General features: G+C 27.3%; 1 protein-coding gene across 1 annotated transcript in view; it reads right to left on the bottom strand.

Annotated features, from left to right (window-relative positions):
* LOC123266749 (transcription factor SUM-1) overlaps positions 1 to 17290 on the bottom strand; it is a 41447-nt gene that overhangs the window by 9432 nt on the left and 14725 nt on the right. The window contains exon 4 of the mRNA XM_044731146.1: positions 14262 to 14340. Within this exon, the coding sequence (XP_044587081.1) occupies positions 14262 to 14340 (79 nt within the window). The remainder of the gene's footprint in view (positions 1 to 14261; positions 14341 to 17290) is intronic.

Genomic DNA, 17290 nt, shown 5'->3' with positions numbered 1-17290 from the left:
AGAAAAATTATTTATAGATTTATTTGGAAACATTAAGCTCCTGTGTTGAAGGATGACATTTTTGAAGAATTTTTTGCTCTTTATTTTAAAAGTTCTACACTGATAGAAGGATTTATTTGTATTAAAAAAATATTTGTTAATAGTTAACAAATCATTTATTAGAGACCATTTTTTAGTATCAAACAAATATTTCTTAGTATTTAAAATGATTTGTTTGTATTTAATAAATCAGATATTCATTTATTAAATATTAATAAATCTTTTTAAATACTAAGAAATATTTGTTAAGGACTAAAAAGTGGTCTCTAATAAATGATTTGTTAAATATTGACAAATATTTTTAACTATAAACAAATCCTTTTATCAGTGTAGTTGTTGAAAATAATATAGCAATCGACTAAATATTTTAATAAAATCGTTGAAAAGTGACTCTTTAGACTTTAAAATAAAACCAATCTTTTTGTTCTTTGTCTTTAAAAGCATTGGATTTCCATCTAGCAGTAAGTTTAAAGCATAATCGATAAACTTTACGGCACTTAAAACTTCAGCTGTTTATGACGGATATTTACGATCGTATTTTATCGACCATAAAAGTGCATTAGTATTAGGGCTATATAGGCAGATATCGTGTGATCTGATTAAACTTTCAAATTTCTCAACAAAGTTTAATCAATTTTAAAATAAATAAAAAAATTCTTCTTTAAAAAATTACAAATTTAAAACTATTAAAGATTCTTCTGAACAAAATTTTTTTTTTAAAGAAAAAAATAGCTTTTAATTAATATAACTTTTTTTCTTTGTAAAAATAATAATCAAGTGAGTAATAAGAATCATAAGTGAGCTTTAACTTTAACTATCTCATTATACACTTAGTAAACTGATGTACTTACACACGTGACAATTTCAGCAAGCAACGGTGTAAATATGAATCGGAAACGGGTTAATTACAACACCGACTTCAAAGAGGTAATTTACGCGAATTCTGAAGAGCAGAGGACAGAGATAAAAGAAAAACAAATGAAAAATATACTGAAAGGAAGAGAGAGAGGAAATGTTTTGATGAGAAGGGATACAACGTCGCGATTATTTGACGCTCATTAGCTACTTCTGAAACGTGTGTGCGCATGAGGGCTGCTAAACTTTCAATTGCATTAGTTTCTCTAAGTACGTGCTAAAAGACTACGCTCGTGAATATATATTTATATATTTCGGCGCATGATAATTATTCTAGTAGTAATGTCTAAAAGTTTTGCAAACTAATTTCAAATACATGGAGCCTTAGAGGATGATTATTTAGATTCATTAATTTTTAAGAGTTGTGATTATAACTCTTGAAATTTTGGGTGAAAACTTTTATGAAATAAGCGAAAGAAAAAAATTTATCTATTATTTTAAATTATTATAAATTTCTCTATTAAGAAATGACCCTGTATTTTGTAAACAATTGACATTTTTAAAGATATAAGCTCATTCCGTTGTTACAATCATCAAGACCTTTCATTTGAGTACCCATATCAATTTTTCATATATTTTATATATTTATATATTTCACAAATACTATATATATATAAAATATATAAAAATTGCTATGTGGGTACTTAAATGAAAGGTCTCGATGAGTGTAACATCGGGATGAGCTTATATCTTTAAAAATGTCAATAATTAAGAAATGCCCTGGTATCTTGTGAACTATTGACATTTTTAAAGATATAAGCTCATCCCGATGTTACACTCATCAAGGCCTTTCATTTGAATACCCACATCAATTTTTCATATATTTTATATATTTATATATATTTCACAAATACCATATATATAAAATATATAAAAAATGCTATGTGGGTACTCAAATGAAAGCTCTTGATGAGTGTAACATCAGGATGAGCTTATCTTTAAAAATGTCAATAATTAAGAACTGACATTGCTATCTTGTCAACTAATGATATTTTTAAAGATATAAGCTCATTTCGACATTACAATCATCGAGACCTTTCATTTGAGTACCCACATCACTTTTTCATATATTTATATATATTATATATATGTATATATGAAAAATATATCAAAATGCATGTGGGTACTCAAATGAAAGCTCTTGATGAGTGTAACATCGGGATTAGCTTATATCTTTAAAAACGTCAATATTTAAGAAAGTACAGTGCAATTTAACGAAATTCATTATTTAAAAAAGCAAAATTTTATTTATTTACAGTTTACAAGTCATAGGAGTCACACAGTGACTACAAGGTTACTAGTATCTTTTATTATATTACTGGTAATTGACTCGGTTAAGTGAAATTTTAATTTATTTCAAAAGTACCCAAATTATTGTGTATATTCCGTGTTAAAATGTCAAAAAACAACCATTAAAACAAAGTTTTCTTAATTACATCTTTTACTTCTCGATGTGACTGCAGGTTGTTAATTTTAATTCTAATTATTAGTGTACATAGTAATTGTTCTCAATATGATAAATTTTAAACGAAATGTTATGATTATTTAAGCTGATTTATTCTGGAAAATAATAACAAAATTCTCTGAAAGTACACAGATCTTGGCGTGAGCATACAAAAGTGCAACTATACGTCATGCTAATGTCCCGTGACAATATATGGCACTTGAAGTGTGGCATTCGAATTTCAATTTAAACTAAACCAACCTCCTCAACATTTCATTAAATCGATCCCATAATTCTCACGTCGTACAATTAACCCGTTTTTCTGCAAGCACAATAAATAGTTACTTTCACCCGAAAAACATTACGTTATATTTAAACCCATTATTTTTTTAGCTTACTCATCACAAATGAGTAAAAAAATGCAATTTAAAACATTAATTAACTTGCTCTATTAAATATAACGAAACAATAAATTTAAGCATATATATTTATTAAAATTTATTAAAACGAGATTCAAAGAGAGCCATTTTAAAATTTCTCAGGGGAGTCGAGGCAAAACGGTTAAGCATTAATTAAAATAATCAGCATCCACACACGGTACGACACGCTTCGGTAATTCGCTTGGCACCAAGGCTTCGTTTTGCTGATATACAGTCATTACATTTTCGCAAGAAACTCTATAATCTACTCTGTACTCTGTACTCTGTACTCTTTACTCTAAGCCCGAGTACATCAGTATTTCGTATTTAAAAATAAAATTGTAAAAATAATAATATAAGCTTACTTTGAGTACGAACTTATACTATAGGTTAGATCAGATACATCAGCTACACAGTAAATACTGTCTTCTGAGTTAAATTATGCTCAACGGGTTTGCCAATAGCCAAGTGTTCATTAACGCTAATTAATCCTGTGGATATTTTAAGATTTCACCATATTATATATACGCTTTATTTTATTGACCCTCTCAAGTAATGACAATGGAAAGAGAGACAGTAAATTTTTTACTACCAATTACAGAACAGTATTTAGAAAAATAAGAATGACACTTTAAACATTTCCAGTCATTTTTGATTAAATTACTTCATAATAGTTAGTGTTATTTTGATTAAAATTTTTTGTGAGTACTCAAATGAAAGCTCTTGATGAGTGTAAAATCAGGATGAGCTTATATCTTTAGAAATGTCAATAATTAAGAAATGACATTGCTATCTTGTCAACTATTGACATTTTTAAAGATATAAGCTCATCCCGATGTTACACTCATCAAGAGCTTTCATTTGAGTACCCACATGCATTTTGATATATTTTTCATATATATATATATAAATATATGAAAATTTGATGTGGGTACTCAATCGAAAGGTCTTGATGAGTGTAACATCGGAATGAGCTTATATCTTTAAAAACGTTAATATTTAAGAAAGTACAGTGCAATTTAACAAAAATCATTATTTAATAAAGCAAAATTTTAATTTTTTATAGTTCACAAGTTATTCATTAACTAAATAAGTCAATAATGTTCGATATCAATATCACACAGGATATTATGACATAAAGTGTTCTGACCTCGTTTTTTAACCCTTATAACGTTCACACTTCCTTTGCCAAATGCAATAGTAAATAAAAAGTATCAACTTATTCTTTAAAATTGAGACAATTTTTTTTCTAAGTATGAAATGTTCTTTCTAAGCCTGATATAAGTAACATAATACAAAAAAATATTAATATCCTTCTCTTATTTTCTTAAACTTCAATCTAAATTCAATATTAAATTATCCGTCAATATTGATTTTCATTAATTAAAGCTTGAAGATATGACTAAAAATTTTCAAATATTTAAAAATTTTTTTTATTATCAAATAAATATAAAAATTGAGACTGATTAATCCTTGTTTGGACTAAAACACTAAAAAAGTAGTCTCGATAAGGAAGAAAGAGTTTTGCGACACGAGAATTACACATATCGAATGGTAATGCAAACACCGCGATGAATGCTCCTGCATGCTGTTGGATTTGGCTCGAATCCACGAGTTATATTATCGCACTGGCAATTCCGCAGCAGAGTAAAAGAAGGAAAGAAATATATTTTAGCGAACACAGAATGAAAGATATAGAAAAAAAAAAAATGTATGCAGACTTTTCTTTCGGATGGGTGTAGTACTATAGTCTTGTACTCCATCTCCCGATGTTTTGTACTCTTTTCAATTGAGTCTCCTTACTCTACTCAGCAAGTGTGGAACACGGCAGTACTTCACTTCTGTCGAGTCGAAAGCGACCGCGAGTAGTTCCACCAGCTTGCAAACGAGGCTTGTTTTGGAACGGATCCACGATTACCGGACTGATACTCAAATATACTCCGTCTTTCCTGCCCTTTTACCGCTTCTATCTTCTCCTCATCAGAGCGACTACACTGGGGACTTACACGCTTATATGTTATATGTTACACTGGTTAATTTTTTTTTTTGGCAGAGCCAAAACCACCCACGATCTTACTCAATGTATATAAATTTCTTAGTAACATTTATCTTTAAGGAAATCATTATGACTTTGGTATAAATAAATAACTTTTCAGATAAATAAATATTTTATTTTTGATATCACTTTATTTTATTATTTTAGTGTTTGTATAAATCATCACTGTTATATTTGAGCTTAATTTAACTGCTCTGTTGAGTGCTATTCAGTTAAAGTGTTGTAATGCTGATAGACAAAATTTATCATTTTTATTTTTTATGACTTTCTTCAATTTATAAAATTATTCTACACATTTAATCATTCTATGTACTTATTTATTTATTTATTGATTAATATAAAAAATTAAATTTTAGCTTTATTAAATTATGAATTTTGTTAAATTGCACTGTACTTTCTCAAATATTGACGTTTTTAAAGATATAAGCTCATTCCGATGTTACGCTCATCAAGAGCTTTCATTTGAGTACCCACATGCATTTTCATATATTTTTCATATATACATATATATAATATATATAAATATATGAAAAATTGATGTAGGTACTCAAATGAAAGGTCTCGATGAGTGTAACATCGGTATGAGCTTATATCTTTAAAAATGTCAATAGTTCACGAGATACAAGGTAATTGCTTAATTATTGATATTTTTAAAGATATAAGCTCATCCCGATGTTACACTCATCAAGACCTTTCATTTGAGTACTCACATGGCAATTTTTATATATTTTATATATATGGTATTTGTGGAATATATATAAATATATAAAATATATGAAAAATTGATGTGGGTACTCAAATGAAAGGTCTTGATGAGTATAACATCGGGATGAGCTTATATCTTCAAAAATGTCAATAGTTCACAAGATACAAGGTCATTTCTTAATTATTGACATTTTTAAAGATATAAGCTCATCTCCATGTTATATTCATCGAGGCCTTTCATTTAAGTACCCACATGGCAACTTTTATATATTTTATATATATAGTATTTGTGAAATATATAAATATATAAAATATATGAAAAATTGATATGGGTGCTCAAATGAAAGGTCTCGATGAGTGTAAAATCGGGATGAGCTTATTATCTTTAAAAATATCATTAATTGACAAGATAGCAATGTCAGTTTTCAATTATTGACATTTTTAAAAATATAAGCTCATCCTGATGTTACACTCATCGAGAGCTTTCATTTGAGTACCCACATGGCATTTTTCATATATTTTATTTATATGATATTTGTAAAATATATAAATATATAAAATATATGAAAAATTGATGTGGGTACTCAAATGAAAGCTCTCGATGGGTGTAACATCAGGATGAGCTTATATCTTTAAAATTTTCAATATATCACAAGATAAAAGGTAATTTATTAATTATGTATCCAGAGATATCGAATTTTCTATATACTTTTGTTGAAAAATTCTACTCAGAATTTTGCGTTGAGAATTTTATTAAATGAATTTTTTCATTTAATGTGTAAGTAAAAAATAATTAATTATTGTTTGTTAATCGTTAACAGAACAACGAAAAGCACAACCAATTTACCGGTTGTGTAACCAGTGGCTATCGAATTATTAAGCGATAACGAGGAAAATACTCGTGGGACAGCAATAAATCGAAACTTCATACTCAATAAACTGAAAAGTAGCAAGGGGTAGTTGTCGTTGTTGTTGTGCTATATACAAATGTTTAATCAGAAGAGGACCCAGTGCAGTTGTCTGTGCTAATATTTATTTAATAGCTATATTCGTACAGTACAGCAGTAGGAAAAAGTATTGTAACACTCGACCGAAAATGATGGCATTGAAAAACAAAATAAATAGTTAAAGCAACAACCCCGGGCGTCCACAAAATTTATAGACCAGTGATAAATAGAGCCCAGTGCAGAATAATTTTCGGTCTTGTATGTGTTGTTAAGTTTCATTCATTACCAACTTTTATGAGTGATTTTCATTGGGTACTTCTATGAATGTTGAAAAATTTATAATGAAAATTAAACTTTTTTCTAATATATTTTAAGGATTTAATTTTCATCACAAATGTATGTGGGCTTACATTTATATTTAGGTCAAATTATAGACAGAATGTAATCCAACGTGGCGTGAAGTAATAAAACCGTCGCTTCTATTCCCTGTACAATTTAAATGACGTTTTCGTATTCCACTGTGGTATATTTAAATATTTCTATATATTCTATAACCTGATATATATCATATATAAATTACTATACTGGAAGATTTCCCTTACCCTCAGGTACGAGTACGAGCAGTAATGCAGAAGTCAAATACGACTTTTCATACAAATAAGTTTCTCTATTTACTAACATACTCATACCAGATAAAGCTAGGCTTGTACTTCACATTCATATTTACACAATAGACAATTTTTCAGCTTTATTGATATTTAAATTTTTTTTGCTATTTTTCTACCTTGTGAAAAAATCTTCTGAAGTAAATCTGGAGTTTTTTTTTCAAAGAAGTGATTTTAAAGTGACGGATTTTGATGCGAAAAGTACTACTGCATAGAAAAAAAAATTAACGATTCAAGAGAAAAATTCTTGAACCAAGAATATAACTTTGAAGAGGGTAATTGTCTTGAATCAAGACTCAAAAATTCTTGAATTAAGTAAAATTTCCTTAAATTAATAAAAATTTTCTTCAATCAAGAATTTTTCTACTCAAATCAAGAATCAATATTGAGCTCTTCAGAAATATACACTTGATTCAAGAACATTTTTTTTCTGTGTGAATACTTGGATTACGAAATTTGTAAAAAAGTGAACTATTACTAACAACAATATTTGTCCGCCTGCTCATGTGAAATGTAAATGATCCACGGAAAAAAGACAACTCGAAAAATTACAATATATAATGTAACGTCGCGAAAACTGGAAAAATGACAGTTTCAGATTGTAATTATTACAGATTTTATAAGAATTACAATGTAGAATGTAATATTTATATTGAAAGCTCTAAAAATTAACATTCCAAATTTGAATTTAGAAAAATGTTCTTTCGAACTGTAATTTTTCTAGTTTTAAATACAACGGGACACTTATTACTATTTATAATGTAATTTTTCGAGTTTACTTTTTTCCGTGTATTATAAAATTCTCTTTAACTTATTTTTCGATTAAAACTATTCTTCATTCGAATTTTTATCACACTGAGGATAAATGACGATAAGGCAAAAAAAATAGCGAGCTCAAAATTCACCATTTTATTCCTAACTTAGAAAATCAGGGCACGTCAGCTTTCGGCTTTCTACTAGAGGTTTTTAACGCTCGGAATAATTTATTCCCGAGCTCGAGCATTTGTTGTTAAGCCTTAATGTGTGTGTTGTACCAAAAGTTCGTATTCGTAAATTAAACTTTTTTCAATGTGGTATAGAATAAGAAAAAATAATAAGAACCCAACAATCTACAAAGATATCCAGGTCCCTTAAGGTTGTTTCGATGTATCGTGAATGAAAGTTGGGAAATAAATAAACAACCGAATATTTTTGACAAGAATAATTTATCATGATCAAAACTTCAGGAAGTTGGTATTACTATGAATAATAATAATAATAATGAAAAAATAAATAAATTATAAAGTGAGTTATAGAACATAAATTTATTATAACTTTTTTTTTTAATTTTTTGAACACGTTTTCAGATAAATTACAAACACGAACAGCAGTTCTGTTTTTTATGCGGATTATCCTTGAGTACATATACTTCTCATTGAATACATCTCTGTGTGTATGTGTGCGTGTGTGCGTAAATTTGTGCACGAAGCAAATAAATGCTAGGAACTCATGGGTGGGCTATCTATAGACGGATGAGTGTAACCAAATAGGAACAGAGTGCCACTCGGGGGTGACAAAACTCATTAATACCGATCTGCTTAATGCCTCGTCTCATGTCCAGCATTAATCTACTTAAAAATATAACATCCTATAATACGTATCGTATAGTGTAAAAAATAAAATTAAATTGCGAAAAAAAAACTTACCGCGACACTTTAATGCATATTTTAATATATTTCTGCTTTTAAAAATTTATATGTTATTATAAGAGTATTAGACTTTATAAAACCTCTGAAAATAACTCGCAAGTTGGAAAATTTTTTTCCTGCATTCTGAGATTGCGGGTTCTTCACTGCGCTGAATAATTTAATATTAAATTGAAAAATTTTCTCTTAGTTGATAAACATTAAACCGAGATGGAAATTCAAGGTTTTTACGCTTCTAGACGGTCTAGATTTTTCGAGTGATAAAAAGTTTAATGGATAATAAAATTTAGATTTATTGGGTTGGATTGGATTGAAAAAAATCTTTTTTTTTTTTAACTACAGTTAACTATCCATTACATTTCTACAAGAAAATATCTCGTATACTAAAACCTTGTACTAATTTTAGAGGGCTTTTAAATTAAAAATTCTTAAATAATTTTTTTTATTAATTTAGAAGTACAATAATTCTTTTAGTAAAATAAAAACTTATGATTTTATTTATACTGATTTTAAAAAATTTTTTTATTAAAAAATTTTTTTTATTAAAAAAAATTGATCAAAAATTTGATTTATAAATAGAAAATATTTGAATATAAATATTTTTAAGAAAAAATACTTGAAATTAAGATCTAAAAGGTATAAGAAATGCAGCAATACTAAAAAAATCAGGTATAAAAATTTTGCAGTTACTGTGTTTTAAAATTGGGCAGCCGTATTAATGACGATCACTTTTCAGATTAGGTTAGATCTAGATTTGGGCGCCAATTTTTCGTCAATCAATTTCTGTCTAAGGATTCAATAATTCCACTTAATTTTATTAATTGTAAAAAATTAAAAAATTTTCAACTATATCTGGTATTTTTGAATAATAATAACCTAAGTGTTTTTTATTAACAGAAATTTTACTAATTTTGAAACACTCGTGAAAAAATTTGTTGATATGGCCATATACAGCCAATTAAAATATTAAAGTAACACGAAAAAAATATTAAATTTATAAAATTACAAAATATTTTTAACCGTGTAAATAAAGTAAAAATTTTACACGCTTAATTTTAGAAAATAAATTCATAAATGTTTATCATAATTAATAACAGTGCTTTAAATACATGAAAATCGATAAATTTTTGTTTATTTAATTGAAAGCTACTTGAACATGCTGGATTCGCTCACTAATTGCGGTCACGAGTCACGATTCATTCAAGTAGCCCAACTTATTTATACATACTCTAGTAAATTACGAATAATTAATTGATTTGTTAATTGATAGATAATTTTGTTTGTGGCTTCTCAATTTCAACTCAACACAATTACCTATTTCCAGAAAATAATTAATTTATTCGTTTACTGCTCTCTAGAAAATTAGTATTCCTCTTCAGGAATTAGGTAGAGTAATTAATTTAATGCACGTTAATTTTTGGAAAGTTGTTTTATCGTTAATAGATGATAAAATACTCTGCTGTAAACCTTTTAAATTTTTTAGAGAAGAAAGAAGTATAAAAAAAGAGATGCACTAAAATAAAAGTAATTGTAAAAACGGTCAGTCACCCTTCTCGTTGAGTCATTTATTTTTTGCAGCAGATGCATCTGAATTAAGAACTTACAAGCTAAGAAGCTTTTACTGCAGTTCTGATAGCCAGATGCTGACTATTTTTTCCCACCCGACTCGGCAGACATGAACGAGACCACATGCAGGGTAGTAAGGCTAAGGCCTTTGCTACAGGCAACACTTTGCAAAAAAGACGATTGTGATCCGGACCCTGGCACAACCTACCACTGCACGTGACATTAAATTATTCCATTGACTTACATTAGTACCGAGATACATCAACACTAACCCCAGTTTTTTAACTCTTATACTAGCGTTTTTTGTCTGTATTTATTTTCGACTATTTACCAGCTATTTTAGATTTTTGCTCTTTTAATTTACTATTTTTGACATAAGTTTGATGACAAACTTATATTATATCGTCGGTTATTTATGGACATTAAATACAAAATTTTGCTTTATTAAATACCGACGTTAAATTGCACTGTACTTTTTTAATTATTGACGTATTTAAAAATATAAGCTCATCCCGATGTAGCACTCATCAAGAGCTTTCATTTGAGTACCCCCATGCATTTTCATATATTTTTCATATATACATATATATATAATATATATAAATATATGAAAAATTGATGTGGGTACTCAAATGAAAAGTCTCGATGAGTGTAATGTCGAGGTGAACTTATATCTTTAAAAATATCATTAGTTGACAAGATAGCAATGTCAGTTCTTAATTATTGACATTTTTAAAGATATAAGCTCATCCCGAAGTTACATTCATCAAGAGCTTTCATTTGAGTACCCACATGCATTTTCGATATATTTTTCATATATACATATATATAATATATATATAAATATATAAAATATATGAAAAATTGATGTGGGTATTCAAATGAAAGGTCTCGAGGATTGTAATGTCGAGGTGAGCTTATATCTTTAAAAATATCATTAGTTGACAAGATAGCAATGTTAGTTCTTAATTATTGATATTTTTAAAGATGTAAGCTCATCCCGATGTTACACTCATCAAGAGCTTTCATTTGAGTACCCACATGGCATTTTTCATATATTTTATATAAATGGTATTTGTGAAATATATAAATATATGAAACATATGAAAAATTGATGTGGGTACTCAAATGAAAGGTCTTGATGAGTGTAACATCAGAATGAGCTTATATCTTTAAAAATGTCTATAGTTAACAAGATACAAGGTCATTTCTTAATTATGTATCTTTTTAGTCGCTGTGAGCGTAAGTTTCTTGCAAATAAATGAAAAAAATTTTTTGATATGTCCTGATAAAAAAATTGGCCTTATATATGGCCATATATATTTTTCACGGGTTAAAATAATAAGATTATATATTAAAAGTTTGTATGAAGGTTAAAAAGGATTATAGCGGTCTCAATTATACTTAATAAAGTCTTCTAGCTCTAAGAAGGATTTAAGTTTCTGTCTTGGATAATTTCATCAAATTTTGTCTTTTACCACAACGTAATACGTGATAAAATATATTAATTATCAAGAAAAATATTTAAGAGATTTTTTTTAAGCTATACAAACTGTAATAATTCAAATACTCAACTACCGTAACAATAAACCGACATTAAGAATGTCTAATAAAAACAACAACTAACACTTTTAATTAAAACTTGTATAAAGGACAAGATTGAATTTGTCTTCAAGCACAATTACAAAGTTCATGAACATCGTTAATCATAATTAAATTAACATCCGCTTACTGTGAAATTATTTATTCAAAAGTAAGTTAGGTTTGAGTACTTTTTAATGAGAAGTGAATTATTGCTCCAGGATGGGATGATGATAAAGAAAAAGTTGACTTTTAAAAACTAAGTTAACTTAAGTCTGGATAAAATTTTAAGTACCTTTAATAAAACTTAATAAAAAGACTGTCGACAAAGATAAATAATTCAAAAGTATGCTTTTGCAGTCACCACTGACAGAAAATAAACTTTTTAAATCAATAAACCCCGGGATTATTTGGCGGCTCATAGATATTGAATTAAGGGATTTTCATTTTCGCGGTTTTATGCATTCAAGGCTTGCTTCAGAATAGAGTGATTAAAATCTCAGGGATGTCTCCCTCCTTTAGTTCCCGATTTAATACCCATGGGGATTATTCGATTCATTGCGGCTCATTAAGTTAAGTAAAAAGATGGAGAGCTAAGTAATTAAGGAGCATTTTTTTTGTTCGCTTATTTTAATTGAGTATTGACTTAATTTTGTAGAATCATTCATCAAAAAATCGTACAAAATTTTGATTTATAATTTATTAGTTTTTTTAATCAAACATCGAACAATTAAAATTGCCCGCTGTTTGTGAAATCTTCTAATAAGTTAGAAGGTGAGTTGTTTAGAATAAAATTTTTTTATCGAAATCCATATTATTAAGAGAATAAGCAAAATCTTGTGACCAGGGTATTTATATGATAAAATGGATTTTTATGGTTAAATTTGGTATCATTGGAAAAGTTTTGACTTGAATTTGTGCCTTTTCAAGGTTTCATATCATTCTCAGCAATAGTCAATTTATGATGATAAATACTTAGGTTGCATTCGAAAATGCTCTATCTCTAGATACATAATTAAGAAATGACCTTATATCTCGTGAACTATTGACATTTTTAAAGATATAAGCTCATCCCGATGTTACACTCATCAAGACCTTTTATTTAAGCACCCACATCAATTTTTCATATATTTTATATATTTATATATATTATATATATAAATATATGAAAAATATATCAAAAATGCATGTGGGTACTCAAATGAAAGTTCTGGACGAGTGTAACATTGGGATGAACTTATATCTTTAAAATATATATCACATAATTAAGAAATGACCTTGTATCTCGTGAACTATTGACATTTTTAAAGATATAAGCTCATCCCGATGTTACACTCATCAAGACCTTTAATTTAAGTACCCACATCAATTTTTCATATATTTTATATATTTATATATATTACATATATGTATATATGAAAAATATATCAAAAATGCATGTCGGTACTCAAATGAAAGCTCTTGATGAGTGTAACATCAGGATGAGCTTATATCTTTAAAAATGTCAATAGTTAAAAAAGTACTGTGAAATTTGAAAAAAGTTATTATTTAATAAAGCAAAATTTTATTTATTTATAGTTCGCAAGACACGGCAGTCACATAGTGACTGCAAGATTGCTAGTAATCTATAATTTGTTGATGTGGATCAATTAAGGATAAAAGTAATAATTCGTAGTATTGTATAATGGATAAAAATAAAAAGCTTTTTGTGAAAAGAATGTAAAGAAAGAAACGATAGAATAAATACGTTGGTCGTGTTATTCTGAAGGGCTCGTTAAAATGGCAAATTCAAGACCACCAAAAAATATCATTCGAAAGTAATTATCCATAAGTTAAAGTGAGATGGTTGAGGATAGTGATGAAAGTAAGTGTGAAGATGTAACAAAAACTGTAAAAAGTAGAGTGAAAAATGAGATAACTAAAATAAAAAAGTTTTTAAATTTTCAACAGCAGTTGGGAAACATAAAGACCAAAAAGTAAAAAATGAGAAATGGAGGAGTCGCATCATCAATATTCGTCAAACTAAGATAACGGACGTAGAACGTGAGAGTTAAGGTAAAAGCTTTTTCTTGAGAAAATGTACATTGTCTTTCCTTTCTTACGGCAATGCAATTTTACTTCTACAATAATTAATCCGTCATTAAATATTAATATTACACTAATTTTACACCATTATTTTCTTTCAAGATTAATAACTAAGGGAAATTAATTATTATAATTATTAAATTTTTTTTCTTACCATTGATGGGTTGAAACCTTGCTAATGGGTCTGAGAATTGTCGAAGTCTGTCTGTCACATATTGCGTTGAGTCGGCACTCTGAAATAAGAAAAAATAATTTATTTAATGAAACTTTATGACCTTTTTTAGCAATTTAATAAAAAAAATTGTCATCTATTGTTAAAAAAAATTAATATTATTTATGAGGGATAAATTCAATGAATTTTTTATGTGGCTAGAACTTTTTTAGTCACAAGTGCAGAATATTAAGAAAATAAATCTCTTTCTTAAGACTAAGACACCGAGTTAAAAATACACGAATAAACGCGCTAGTAAAAAAAGTTTGGATAAGAAACCTTTGAATAAAAACATTTCTGACACAAAAAATTATTTTCACACATTTTAGTTTTATTATTATATTTTTTTAATTATTCAAGATTAAATTAAGAATACAAGAGAATGTAATTGTTCAGTAGGAATATATTTTTTTTTAATTATTTTGTTTTAAATTAAAGAATAAAATTATTTTTACATGACTGACTTTTATATTGAAACTGGTCAATAAAAAAACTGTCAACAGAATTAAATGAGTAATTCATGAAACATCGTATCATATATAACATGTTCGATATTTATGAGAGACATGCAGTCACTTTTAAAACTAGAAAGAATATAAAAGAAAAAAGTTTAAGCTTATAGAACATGTTTTTTTTTTTTTTATATTTACTTATAAACAAAATATATAAAAGTCAATTTTTTTTTACTTTACTGTTCCCTTGTTCTCTAAATAATAAAAAAAAAACCTATAAAATAATAGTCCGATATATCTAAAAGTAAAAAAAATCTTTAATAAAAAAAATTTGAGTTATTTATAATGAAAAATTTTTTACTAACAGAAAAAAATAAAGTTAATAAATTTATAGACAAGTTAATGGAAACTCCAATATTTATCTAGTACAATAGATAGAATATGTATTAGACAACGAAAATAACAATGAATACAATCCATGCACAGAATACTTAACATAGAACCAATGTAAAAGTACAAAAGACTTAGTATAGTTCAATTGAACTAATCTGACGCCCCTAGTTCCATCGAGTAATTTACTTCGGTCTGATTATTCCGGAATTGCAATTGCTCGGTTGATATTCCCGTCTGTCTCTCTTTCACTCTTTGTCTATTTCGCTGTACTCATACTCGGGCTGTACTATATGTACATATTCTATACCAAAAGTTCATCCGTCGGATATGTTATAACACGACGAATACTGCTTGATGTCGGTTCGAGTAGATGCGATTTACACGATTAAAACACTCGATCGATTGAATATACATCCAATTTCTATCAGCTATTTTCCCAATTACTATTTTAATCTCTTTGAATCCGTCCACAATAAATTGTTATCCTTCAAAAACATTTCACCGTTCGGAATATATAAAAAAAAAAATAAATAAATAACTTTGTCCAGTTTTTCTATTGCATATGTACTTTATAAATATACCAGAACAAGAGAGAGGTATAAACAATTTTTGAAGTGAAACGTCTTCGACGTATGAGAGAAATTTTGTAGCAATGTAAAAAAAAATCGTTACGATTTTTGGTTACGCGCCATGTTGTTTTTTTTTTTTTTTATCAAAAATTAGTATAGGGACCGAGCGCCTAGACTGTCACGCCAACTGATGATAGAAATTGTAAGCTAATGGGCAAAAATATTTAACTCTAACATGTGGTTTAATTTTGATTTATTTTTTATATAAATAAATATGAATATTAAAGTTCGTTATATAAATTTTGTAAGCTGATTAACTAATTTTTAGATTAAATACTGGCACAGTCTAAATAATGACAACAATGGTAATTACGATGCGATCAGAATTAATGAAATACAATAATTATAATAAGAGCAATAAAATAAATTACTCATATTATTTGTATGCATGTCTATAATACTAAAATAGCTTTAATTTAATAGGGACAAAATTTTTTTTCTTAAGCCTTATCTACTCAATTTCTGTGAAGTTGTAAATAGTAGAAAAATGATACGTCATAAAGAAGTTTCACTTCTTACCTGTGTACTCTGGTATACACACATATTTTTTTTTTTATCAGGTCCTTTTTTTCAATAAATTTTCATGTTTAAGGTCAAAGATTCAATAGATGTATTTTTTATTCATTACTGAGATATAATTTTTTAATTTTATTAAACAGAAAAAAATTTTTTTTATCATTTTTTAATTAAAAAAATACTTTCAGGAAAGTAAAAGAAAGGATTTTTAATTAAATTAATTAAATTTTCTATTTATATTTCATTCATTTTTCATCATAAGTAACCAAAATTCACGAAAAAAATCATTTGGATTCGTAAAACTGTGGAACAAATCTCGCGCATGCGTAGAAACTGTTCGCGCATGCGCGTATTTCTTTCAGCGCCACTACAGGTGGTGTTTTTTATGTTTTTTATGATTTTAAAACAACAAATAAAATAGAAAAATAAATATTGGAGAAATAAAAATTTAATAATTTAAAATTTTAAAAAGTTGTTTACAATTTTTTAAATAAAAATCTGATTCTCAATAAAAAATCAATTTATTTGTTACAAAATCATTTACATAGATTCATACATAAGTACATATCAACGTTCTAATTAGCAGATTGTCTAACTCTATTTTAGAAAATCTTCCATTTGTACGAAAAAAGCAATTAGATCAAAATTAATTATTACTTTAAAAAACCATTTGATATCATTAATATCTAATAGAGGTATAATATTTTGGTTTGAATCATTCAAATAATTTATAATTGGACTATTGCTGCATCAAAATGTTAAAAAATCACCCTCTAAAAAATAAGCAGTTAGACCAATTACTAATTAGACCGTCGATTTATGGAAATATGTTACATAAAATGTGATATTTACTAAATTAAGTTATCACTGTGGATTTTATAATCAAAATCGAGCTTTTAGAGTTGTAAATTCTAAATATACTTCCGAAACAATTTTGTAAGACCAAAAATACTTTATGGTACATAACTCCAGCCTGAGTTCT

Source organism: Cotesia glomerata, linkage group LG6 (genome assembly GCF_020080835.1).
Source record: "Cotesia glomerata isolate CgM1 linkage group LG6, MPM_Cglom_v2.3, whole genome shotgun sequence".
Lineage (NCBI taxonomy): Eukaryota > Metazoa > Arthropoda > Insecta > Hymenoptera > Braconidae > Cotesia > Cotesia glomerata.
Note: the sequence above shows the minus strand (reverse complement) of the source record. Positions and strands in the feature narration are given on the sequence as shown.